At 38.2% G+C, this 12,342-nt stretch overlaps 1 protein-coding gene across 4 annotated transcripts in view; it reads right to left on the minus strand.

The window, feature by feature from the left end:
- The window catches only part of BBS9 (Bardet-Biedl syndrome 9), a 328,017-nt gene that overhangs the window by 205,626 nt on the left and 110,049 nt on the right, over nt 1–12,342 (minus strand). For all 4 annotated transcript variants that reach the window (XM_075212581.1, XM_075212584.1, XM_075212582.1 and 1 more), the window contains 2 exons: nt 12,160–12,262; nt 6,838–6,942 (listed from right to left, as the gene is read on the minus strand). In XM_075212581.1, coding sequence (XP_075068682.1) covers nt 6,838–6,942; nt 12,160–12,262 — 208 coding nt within the window. The remainder of the gene's footprint in view (nt 1–6,837; nt 6,943–12,159; nt 12,263–12,342) is intronic.

Consider the following 12,342-nt stretch of genomic DNA (forward strand, 5'->3'; position numbering starts at 1 on the left):
TTTCAGCTGGGCTGTGAGAAGAATGCTAGGAGTGCTGGGAAAATGAGCAGCCCCCAGAGCTCATGTACGGGAGGGAGAAGGTTAGTAAAATGTAACATTTAGGTGGTACGGCAGCTGTAAGATAACTAAATATAGAGAATTTATAACTAATTATACATGCAAAATGCTTACATACAGCAAGAAAATTTGCCCATGCAACCCAATTAGTTTCCTTTAAGTCCTTGAACCAAGTCCTTGTGGTCCATTTGTACCTTTACTGTATCTCTATTCATTTTCAATACAGTATGGTTCCTAAATCCAATATCATGGCATAGACAGTTATTTAGAGTTTTTGCTCCTGGTGATTAACAGCTGTGAATATGAAGGTCTTGATAACACAGATTATTTTGGCCAGAATACACTTGCATGAGACACAAACTGTGTACCATCATATGGGGAAAATATTTACATCTGCACTGCGATTATTTTTGACAGTTACAGAAGGCAGCAACTAACAAATTCAATTATGACCCATGGTGGCATATGATTAGATACAGGTCAAAAACCCCCATGTAGCTCAGCCCTAAACTGTGTTATATGTCGGTGTAACTTAGTTTGTTCTAACAGAAGTTAAGTGTGCCTTTTTGGATACATAAAATGTTGGAAGGTAGTTAAAGGCCAACTCCGCTCAAAAATGATGTCGCTTAATTAAAATCATTATGTTGTTAGGTACTTCCTTAGCCTCATCAATGATTATAGAAATTCCAGTATCATTACAGTCCACTTTGTTTCCATGGATACTGATGTTGCAAAAAAGGGTCAGTTATTCATATGCTATATGCCAAATGGCAGCAACTGTGTGTTTCTTAGTTTTCCACAGCAATTTCAGGCAGAAGTCCTATTTCTAGTAACGAGATTTATTCCAGTAACTTGTAGTACTCAGCCTCATAATTTTAATAAGGCAAAATTATTTTGAGTGACTTTACAATGTACAGAAGGAGCAAATGCTACTTAAAACTATGGGACTATCTAACACAAAGTGAAGAGGATGCACCAGAAAGCAATCCTATGTGAGTACAGTGCAGTTAGTGAGTGGAGCAATAGGCGCTCCTAGTGACAGGAGCTTGATTACGTCTATTTACATTTGCGTATATACAGTAATTAAAATCAATTATTAGATGTTATACACTACAATCATTACTGTATTTTTTAAAATTGTGTATAAACCCAGAAATTACAGAACTGCAAAAAGTGCAAGACATCTGTAAAATAATTCATTACAACACCACTGACAGGCATTCGTTGCAACATATACCATGCTCTTGAGAACAAGTGGTGCACACTAATTAGCAGCACTAGTTTACATTTCAGTACAGAGTCAATGTCCAGTGCTCATTACTCTTACCTTCGGGGTTCAGTTCTAATGTCACAGGCAGCAAAAAGGGGAAAAGAAATCAAGAAAACGTAAGAGACGTTGGCTAAAAGAACAGCTGTGTAAACTTTAGGGCACATTAGTGGAGATGGCAAATAACATTGGAAATCCAATAAAGATCAACTACTTAATGGTAATAAGCTACAACATGATGGGGAAAATAAGCTACAAACAATTTAGAGCCTTTTGCATATAGAGCAATCTGCAGCTCTTTTCTCTTCAATGCAAAGAATGGCCTTATATCCATAGAGAATGATACAAAATCAGGATTTGACAGGCAGAAATCTTGTTAAATGCTACCATAACATTATTCCCAGCAACCATACAGTTTCTATGTGTGTATAGACGATCATTTAACACTGCATTGGTGCCTTCATTTTATTTATTTTTATCATATTTCAAATAAAAACTTTTAGTAAACATTTATCAGATGTACTTGCAAAATAGACACAAAGGAGCCATTTATAAAAGATCAAGTGAAACTTTTCTAAAAGATACACCAAAACATGATTCCATGGGTTTCTCGACTTTACTAAAAAGAGACAATGTTCACTCATTGATTATGTATGATTAGAACAAGTTTCCAATTAAGTTTATTATAACATTTTTTTACTCATATTTACCAAGAATGTACTGCTCAAACACTGTCCTACTTAGCTTAAGATCTGTGGAGCTTTATATCAGTGGGGAATTTAGTGGCAACTAAGATAAGTAAGACTGCCATTTGAACTCTCTGCAGCTATCCCCTTGCATTATTTGTGCATCAAATTTATGCTATATTTACACTATATATTCATGGGTTAATATTTGGTAACTATACAAAGATATAGAACAAATCTGCACAGTGAACAAATGGGAAATGCATCTTAGTGCCCTTTAATTAACCCTCTGAAACCTAAGAAGTTGCTAGGCCCTGGCTAAGAGGTTCAAGCAAAGTTCAATACTAAAATGTATTTTTTTAATCTTTTTTTCTTTAACGATTTATAGCAACATATAGGCTGGTGTAGACCAGGGCGCAAAAACTGGAGAAAACTGTTCTTGGTCCATTACTTTTCTCTCTTTACACCTCCTCTCTTGGTCAATTCATCCACTCCGCCAGCCTCCAATATCACCATTATGCTGATGACACATTAATCTACTTATCCTCCCCAGGCCTCTTCTCCTCTCCCGTGTGTCCGACTGCCTCTCTGCCATCTCCACCTGGATGGCTGGACGCTACCTCAAACTCATCATATTGAAAACTGAGCATATACTATTTCCACCACCTAGTGACCCATCCCCTCTTCTTATCTCCCTTAAGGATATAGAAATACTCCCCTACTCGCCCACTCCATTCCATCAATAACTTTCGTCCTCATCACCTGTCACCACTTCAGACTCTTGACTTCAGGACTTTGTCCACGCTGCTCCTGACATTTGGAACTCCCTGCCATCACCCAACCAGATTCGCCTGCACCTCCATTGTCTCTGTTTAATTTCACAATCCTATTGAATGTTAACTCTCACCAGTTTGGCCCATTCTATCTCCTCGTCCTTTTGTAATGTGTCCTTTGTTCTAGCTGTATTTTCTTATGTAGTTGATTTCTCTATTGTCTTTTGATTTTTAGTAATCCTATTGTTCCTTACTTATCTGTATTTTGCTTTGTATATATTTTCCTGATTGTGAGACACTGTGTTTCTCTGGGGCACCTCAAACATAAAATAATGAGTCTGCTCTAAAGATATACAAGCAGTGCCTATTTTGATAGATTATCAATACAGCCACCATACAGCAAATGTTGAGATTGTAAAATAAATATAAACCAGAGTATATTAAGAATTTAACACAAAAAAAACCCCAAAAAACTGGTCTCCAACATAATGTTTTCATGTACGTGGTTTAATTTTTATGTTCAGTTTTAAAGGATCCCTAAACCTACAATACATTACATGCAACAGCTACTAATAACATTTCTATATCTACATAACTTGAGATGTTTTTACACTGTATTTACTTTGGTTGAACAGTTGACCGCAAGCTATTGTTCTGAGTTAGCAACTGATTTCTGTGAAAGGTGGCTAATATAGACTATCTGCTGTATCCTGTAAAAGGATTACCAAAAGGAAGTCTGCTGTTTGCAATAAAATATCTTTTGCCAGGATGGGAACCTTTATTTTCTGTTCTGATAAGCTACTGAAATATACATAAATATTCATAAATACATATGTGGGTTTTTAAAAAAACAAGGTTTTAAATGGAACACCCTGAATGTAAATTTGTATCACTAGCTTAGGGACTCACCTACAGGAGATGCCTTGACGTCCGGCCGGTGAGCTTAACCCCAATATAACTATATTGTGCACAAAATTCTCCTTTATGTTTATGCTGACACAGTGATTTTTAAATTCTGTTTGTTTCTGAGCGCCGGACAACATTTTTCTTTTATTTGCACTTGCACATTGGTCCTATTTGTCCTTGGCTGCCGTTTCAAATGATTTTATACACTTGTACACATTTCATTAATTTAAAGAAGCGCCCTTTTTTCCTTTCACTATTTTCTAGTTTTTTGGGAGTTGACCACTCCCTACAAAGGTGCTGCCGGCTTTATAAGATGGAGGTTCAGGGGAAGGTTTTAAATGGAACACCCTGAATGTAAATTTGTATCACTAGCTTAGGGACTCACCTACAGGAGATGCCTTGACGTCCGGCAGGTGAGCTTAACCCCAATATAGCTATATTGTGCACAAAATTCTCCTTTATGTTTATGCTGACACAGTGATTTTTAAATTCTGTTTGTTTCTGAGCCCCGGACAACATTTTTCTTTTATTTTTAAAAAACAAAACAAAAAAAAACTCCATGCTGTGGAGACCAGTAACAAAAAAAAGGCTACCCATATTATTAAAAAGAAAAGGACAAAAACCACCATCTGGACGTAGAAGAAGGCTTTAGATAGACAGCTATGTATGGCCACCATTTTAGTTTGTAAATCTTCTCCAGCAGTGCTTAAACTCTAAAGAATACTCCCAAATATTCTAAACAGCTGGATGCTTAACAGAATCATGCTTATTCTATTTATTGTATGTGATATTTATTAAAAATCATTTAACTTATAGGCTCAGGGGGAAACATTTGTAAAGCCCTTCACATAGCCTCAGAGATGTTTTTCTGTATATTCGCCCACCACAAGTTTCATCAGCCTGATGAATGGCTGTGTCCAGTCTACTTACATTTTCATCTTTCTCAATAGCAGAAGCTGAAAACAATAATACTATTTATTTTGGAGGACGTGAAGCATTGTTAACTTTCTTGGAAGGTGATGAAAAAACAAAGGCCAAGAATTTCCCCACAAAGCTTCTCCTCTTGCTTATTTTGGCGGACGACTGCTTGGACTTACACTGGAAGATGTCTCGCAGACAATAAAATTAAAAGGTGGTTTAAGGCACCTGAGCATTTGCACAGATGTGTTCAGTTAGTGTCTGCTTGGAACTGAAGGCTTAGACTCAGAAGTTGAGTTAATAAAAGTCTATTTCATCCATGAAAAATAGGTGGCTGGAGCTGATGAAGTCAGATTTAAATGTAATCAAAATAAATATTATACCATGAAATCATCCATAAAGCAAATATATGCAGATTTATATAACATAATAAAGGTCATTTACTAAGTGCAAAGTATGCAGATGTGCCACACATTTAATTTTCTGGAAATTAACCTGACTGGGTGTACACCTATGTTTGCATAAGGCAATTTCCACTTTTGGAAGGTGCCCCTGTGCAAACATTTTGTGCTACTATTTGCAGGACAGTAGCGCCTAGGGCTCATGTACTAATATTGCATTTAGGTGCAAAATTTACACTAAACCACAGCAAAAAAATCACATATCTGCTTACAGTCTAATTTTCAGCAGACAGATAAAAAGCTAACTGTGATTGGTTGTGTGGTTCAATGCACCTAAATGCAATGATAATAATGGCAATGTGCATGCCAGCACAAATAAAAAAAAGTCACATCAAAATCCTACCTATTATCACTTTTGATCATATAATAATGTTTCTTGCAGAACATGTTATGTAACCCGCAAATATGCTTTCCTAAACAAACTGCACCTAGAATCATACTTGCCAACTCTCCCTGAATGTCAGGGAGACTCCCTGAAATAGGGGTGATCTCCTTCACTCCCTGAAGAGTCTGGCATTCTCCCTGATGCTGAGCCAGTACAAGACGTGGTTGGCTTCGCCATCTGTGACATGATGACACAGTTCAGAAACTGTGTCCTATTTCCATGTATATCAATACATGTAGGTGGCCATTTGCATGGAGACCGATTTAATCAAAGACTGACAGGTAAGACAACATGACTTCCGTAACAGAGACAGAAATGTTAAAGACACTTCAGTCTCTAGAGATTCATTAGCTGCTTTTCTTTAAGCATAGTTGCCTACTTTCCTGGAATGTCCAGGAGACTCCCGCATTTCTGGGAGACCTCCCGAGCTCCCAGGAGGGCAGGGCAACCTCCCAGTTCTCGTCCCCGCAATAGATAAGTGGGGGGGGCTTAATGACATAAATATTGTGTCACAATAGATGCAATTCGTCATCAAGCCCCGCCCCTGCACGCCCACCTCCCCCGGTTTCTCCCTGAAGCCAACGAGGAAAAGTTGGCAAGTATGACCTAGATGATGCAAAAGACGGCCCAATGAAAGTACATTCTGACCTGCCTCACTTTTTAAATGTAAAAATTAAATTGTATTGCTGGTTAAAAAAAAAGTTCTTTGTTCCTGGAACACAAAAGCTTGTGTTTGCTTTTGTCCACAATACAAGGAACATTACTGCAGCTAGTTGCAGTCAGCAAGTGATGCCTGTCCAACTACTTCCACCATAAGGAATAATATATTCTATTTCCTCCATGAAGGAAAACTTGCTAGGCTAATCCTTGCTCTATCATACAATTGGGCATGGTAACGTAAAAGTAATCTCATTAAATCATGAAATTGTATTTGTCCTGCAGCCTGTACTTTTCAGCTCTGTAATCCTTAACGACTAGTCATATAAATCAATAATTATAGTATTAATTGTTAAATCTGCTCAAACATGGATTCAGTTTTATTCTCTGGGACCTGTTTATAGCCAAAAACACTCAGTTGATTGTAAAAGCGCTCTGGAATATCCTGGCACTATATAAATGTTGATAATGATAATATACGATATACAGTATTTTTGAAGAGGAAAGATGGTTAGTAGTTTTCACAATCTACTAGTAAGAGCAGTATTAATGATTTTATTCATTCCCTCCAGCAGCACTTAATATTAACTTTATCGAGGACATGTTGACATATAAAGCGCAAGCAGCCTAAACTAATTTCAACACTCACCACCTGCATAAAATGAAAAACAATGAGACAATGAGATGTAAACAGCTTTTCGCATTGTGCAATCTTTGAAATACTTGCCTGTGGGTGTGCTGTATGAAGCCACTGCACTTCCTTCAAGGTCTGCTGGGGTACAGTCACCCTTCAGGAAAACCGAAACACTTATGGTTTTAGATATTCCTGGCTCTGAAAAACAAGGAAACACAAAAAAAGGGGGGGGCAGGGGATATGTCAAAAAGTGGCCAAAATAAGCTGAATCCTTCTAAGTAATATTTAGCATTTTCAGGTGACTGACCACAATGTGTATGATTTCCAATTCCACATACGTAAGATAATCTTACCCAGCTGCGTAGTGTCATTTTGAAATACACTGGAGCTTGGGAAACAGAGAATACACCAAAGTAATCTTAGTTTTGCAAGTTTGGCAGCATCCGACTGTGTTGAAACTGCTAGGGAATCTCACACAAAGTGGTTTGTTACCTATTTTGTATCATTCAGACATACACTATCTCTATAAAAACACTATTCCAACAGACTTATTTAATAAAAAGATGCAAAATGCAATGATGTGCTGTGATCTCTAGCATCCAATCAAATGCAGCTTTAAAAGCCAAATATAGTCAAAGTAATGAAAGCGGACATCATTGCTCGTTATACCACCCTATTAAATAACACCAAAGATGTTGATCAGAATAAATACGTGTAGTTGTTGTAGATTGCGTTGTTAGATCATTTGCGTTAGATAATGACTTTTTAATAGTAAAGTGCTCTAATAGTTTAATCTACACAAAATAACAACTGGAAGAGCTTTGGACAGTAGTAAAGGATATCGTAAAAAAAATGGACATAAAAAAAACCTCAAAAAACTTGATTCATGACTAATAATTCTCTTTAATTAGCAAAGGAAACAAAGGATGCTGTTAGGAGTCGCGGCTCTCCGACGGGTCGCCGCGACTCACTTCCTGGTGTCTCGGATGTCCCGACCGTTTCCATGATGACCGGGACGTCACTTCCGCCCTCCATGTCCCAGTTGCCTGGGCAAAAACCGAGATGCTCTGTCTGCTCTGCCGCAGCGCCCGGCCAGCTTACCTACAGCCAGCCGCACGCGCGCAGAAATTAAAACTGCTGCTTCATATTAACACTCTCACTCAGCGGCTCTGGGGATATTTTAATACTATCATGGCGATAGTAGGTTTTTATTTATCTGATAAGAGGTAATTCTTACAGGGCTTGGAATCAAGTATTGTATTAGGGAGGAGTCTGCTGGCACTCTGCTTCTATTGGTTCCCCTCACTACTTAAGGCAGTGAGGACAGAGCCTCACTGCCAGTTATAGCTCCCAGTGTAACTAGGCTCCCTGTACCTGTTTCCTGCTCCTTGACTGTTTTGCTTGACTTGATCTCCCGTGTATGACCCCTGGCTTGTTTCTGGACTCCGTTGGATTGCCTGTGACCCCTGACCTTGGTTCGTTCTCTGGATTCGTTGTCTGCTGCCTGCCCCTTACCCTTGCCTGGACCCCACGCTTCTGTCTGCCTCATTCCTCCATTCCTGGGTTCAGCCTAGCCGGTACACATCTCACGACCCTCTGATTGTCTGCAGCCAAGTCTGTACCCACCACTAGGGGCAACAGTGAACACCAGACTTTCGGAGCAGACTCCGGGTTTTGTTGTATTGGCTGGAGGGGTTCCTAACAGATGCAAAGAGAACTGAAGACTGAACAATCAAAGCTCACGACTGTATTCCATAGACTGGCTATAAGGGATAGAGACAAAGTTCTGAACGAAACATGTGAGAAAATGAAAAATATTATAAACTAGACCAGAGATATTTTCAAGCAATCAAATCTATTGGAGAGAAATTTATGACAAGGATGAGTAAACTTAAAGGCAAAAGTGACAAACGCCTTTCTAAGGAATAACAAAAAAAGAGCACCAGAAAGCAATACTCAAGAGAAAAAGAACTCTATTTTGACAGACGCATTTAAAGGAAAGCTGTTTGCCAACCAGAGCCCGACATATTAGTAAGTGATGTCCAGTGGGCCTTTATAATGGTTATCAAATCAATTGACAAAATCTTACAGCTTATGCAATATAATATTTGCTGCATAACAGAGCTAGACAGAAAAGAACAAAATAAACTATATTTTGTTTCATCAGCTACAGAAAAGGCTTTGACTGTAATGATCACCAGGACATTTGGTTTACGCTCAATGACATGGGAGTTCCCCTTTTGAGCTTAAAAAATATGTACTGTGATCAGAAAAAAAACAGAACAGAATATAGATAGACAGCATGGATTGGGAAAAGAGTTAGGTACAGCTACAGCATTCTGCCAACATACTGAGACATGTTGTATATATTGGGCCTGATTCATTAAGGAAAGTAAAGCAAAAAAAAAATAGTAACTTTGAACCTTGGAAAATCCATGTTGCAATGCAAAGGGTGTAAATGAGTTTATTATTTTGCACATAAGGAAATACTGGCTGTTTTTTCACTTAGGACACATATACTTAATAGCTTTATTTTTACACTGGGCCTGATTCATTAAGGAACTTAGGCAAGACATTTCTTAGTTAAGTCTCCTAGACAAAACTATGTTAAAATGCAAGGGGTGAAAATTATTTTTCTATTTTGCACATAAGTTAAATACTGGCTGTTTTTTCATGTAGCACACAAATACTTGATAGCTTATTGGTACACTGAAATTTAAAGTTGATATTTGTGTACTACATGCAAAAACAGCCAGTATTTAACTTATGTGCAAAATAGAAAACTAATTTTCACTCCTTGCATTTAACATGGTTTCGTCCAGGAGACTTAAGTAAGATATTTATTGTCTAAGTTCCTTAATGAATCAGACCCACTGACATTAAAAGTTGTTCTAGAATATGCTCTACCCTAATTATAAATCTGTCCTCACATTTTAAATTTACCTCCCCCTCCAATACAACATGGTTTTGCCAAGGTTCAAAGGTACTCATTTTTCTTGCTTTATTTTCCTTAATGAATCAGGCCCATTATATCTATGCTGTATATTTCAGGAAACAAGCAGGACTGCATGACTGAGAACTATGACTCGGAATTGGAGGTTGCATTAATCTCAGCTGATGACATTACAATGAAGATCTGTAAAAATTCATCATTAAGGCCAAAACAGAAAGCACACATACCAGCTGAATAAAAATAAGACGCAATATAAAGAAGACTAAGGAACTACTCTAACAAATTCATTTTCTATTCTATCTATAATAAAGAAGTTGAAACAGAAACAGAGTTTTATATTCTTGGGCGAACTGACCAAAATTACAATAAAATGGGGACTACTTTTGTGCAGGCAGTCAAATTTATATGGACACAAATATATGAATAGTAAAAGCAATGGTCTTCTTAACTGCTATACGATGTGAAATATGGACTACTAAATAAAGTGAAATTAATTGTGGTTTTGGAGTAAAATGCTTTGTACATAGCAGGACAAACAAATGAAGAGAACCGAAATGTTCTTCAAAAGCAGATTTCATGTTCTTAACATGAAATATTTTGACTATATAAGAGATTATTCCATAGAAAAAGATAATTCTGGAAAAACTGAGCACGGAAGAGAAAGACAAAGGTTTATTTGGCTAGATACCATTTTGAAACACACAGGGAGGCAAGAAGAATAAACATTATCGACAGAATATGCTGGAATGCAATTGTTCATAGGGTTACTCAAAGTTGTCAGTAACTGTGATGAGATGGGGGCATCAGGACAATGAAACTAAGGGTTCAGCCTGCTGGACACCTCTTCTCATCCAAACTCTGTTTTACACTGCTTGGATTGTGCGGTGTTAACCATTCTATTGTTATGTAAAGATGCCTTTTGCTTCTGTACTGTTAGGCTAGGTACACACTACAGAAAATTTCTCTCCATGCGATTATCTTTAACGATTTTACCACTGACGGAATGTCCCAATCAGCATGCTGATTCATGCATATACACTTACATGATTTTACACAATTTACCTTTAGATCTGTGCTCTTCATCTGTCATATTACCATCTGATGAAAGGATTGTGAATCTGTAAACTCTATGAAGTTCTGCCTACACTGCTGGTCGTGAGGGCATACACACTTCAGAATTTGCCCGACATCGTTCCATTGTTTATAGAGATTTGTAGTCCGGTTTTAAAATCAAGTGAAACGATACAATGTGGTCTGGTACGATAAAACACCAATGCAATATAGGACCTAACACTCATTCATCTTGTGAATGGCATGATTATCAGGTATAAAACCTGTAGTGTGTACCTAGCTTAAGTTGTGTAATATGTCGCTGCATCTATACGCTGCAGCAGGTGTCCCACTGAGATGTATCCTGCTTAAGCAGACATGTTGGAGCGACACAATGCGGGTGCCTGCAAGTGAGCTGAGGACTGGGGGAGGTCCACTGGCAGCCCCTAGTAAATGTAAACCCAATCTCAGGTGTTAGTCAAGGCAATGCCCATCTGAAGACACACCAATGTGGGAAAGAGGGAGGTTTTAAAAGATGCAGGGACATCAGGAAATTTCTCAGAACAGTGCTGACTAGCAGTCACTAATCCAGTCACACAGGTCCAGGATCTTGCTTGTGAAGACACTGAAGCCTCTGAAGATTTTGCTTTCTTTGTGGACCTGCAAAAAGCAGGAGGACATTGAGGTCAGTCTATACCCCATGGGTAGAGACTGAGCAGCCTAGATTGTGCATCCATTTATCTGAGACAATGATACTGATGCGGTTTAGAAGTGCATAGTTCACAGTGTGGTGAACCCTCTGGCATTGTTGCATATTAATTAAAGGTACATCTTCCACCCTCCATTTGTCTGAGTAATTTATTTAACCCATATCGAGGTATCGGAAGGCCAGGCGTAATGCATAGGGTTGACCTACAGGCATATCAGCTGCTAGGGCAAACAGCGCTAAAAAGTCCCCAGTATAGTCACAGTGACTGTAAGAACATATCATCATAATCTGTGCTATATGTGCAGCATGTGTGTGATCTAACCACTGTGAGACATCATTTAATTTAACTTTGGTAGGTGCTCTTTTATTTAATCACTAAGTGCATTGCTATATACATTCTGCTTGTAACTAGAGCCCAATTTCCAACACAAATCAATATATAATTTTGGTGTATGGCAGGTAAGAATAATCAATAGGTTTCTGTTTGTATGCTGATGCAGCTCCTTAACTTTAGCAGCTCAAGTAACTGGCACTGTGAGCCACCAGCTTGAATGTGACCAAGCACCCATCTCTACAGCGGCTGCATGTTTAGAAAAGGTTCTATATATATTTTATGGTGACAAAGGCAAAAGACAAATAGAAACATGACCATGATTCAGACCATTTAACAACAATTTTAGCATGCAGTTTGGCGTTTACTCACCTAGGGAATTAAAAATGAATTGATCCTGAGTAACAGCTAAAAATGGTGGGACGCTTATGGATAGCACCGTCTTCTGCACATGCAGTCTGCTCCGTATACAGAACTAAACAGGAAATGAGAATAAGAAATTTTAGCAAGGGATTTTTAGGAAGCAAACTTCAGAAATGTAAAGCTAAAATGCTT

Source organism: Mixophyes fleayi, chromosome 5, assembly GCF_038048845.1.
Source record: "Mixophyes fleayi isolate aMixFle1 chromosome 5, aMixFle1.hap1, whole genome shotgun sequence".
Taxonomy (NCBI): Eukaryota; Metazoa; Chordata; class Amphibia; order Anura; family Limnodynastidae; genus Mixophyes; species Mixophyes fleayi.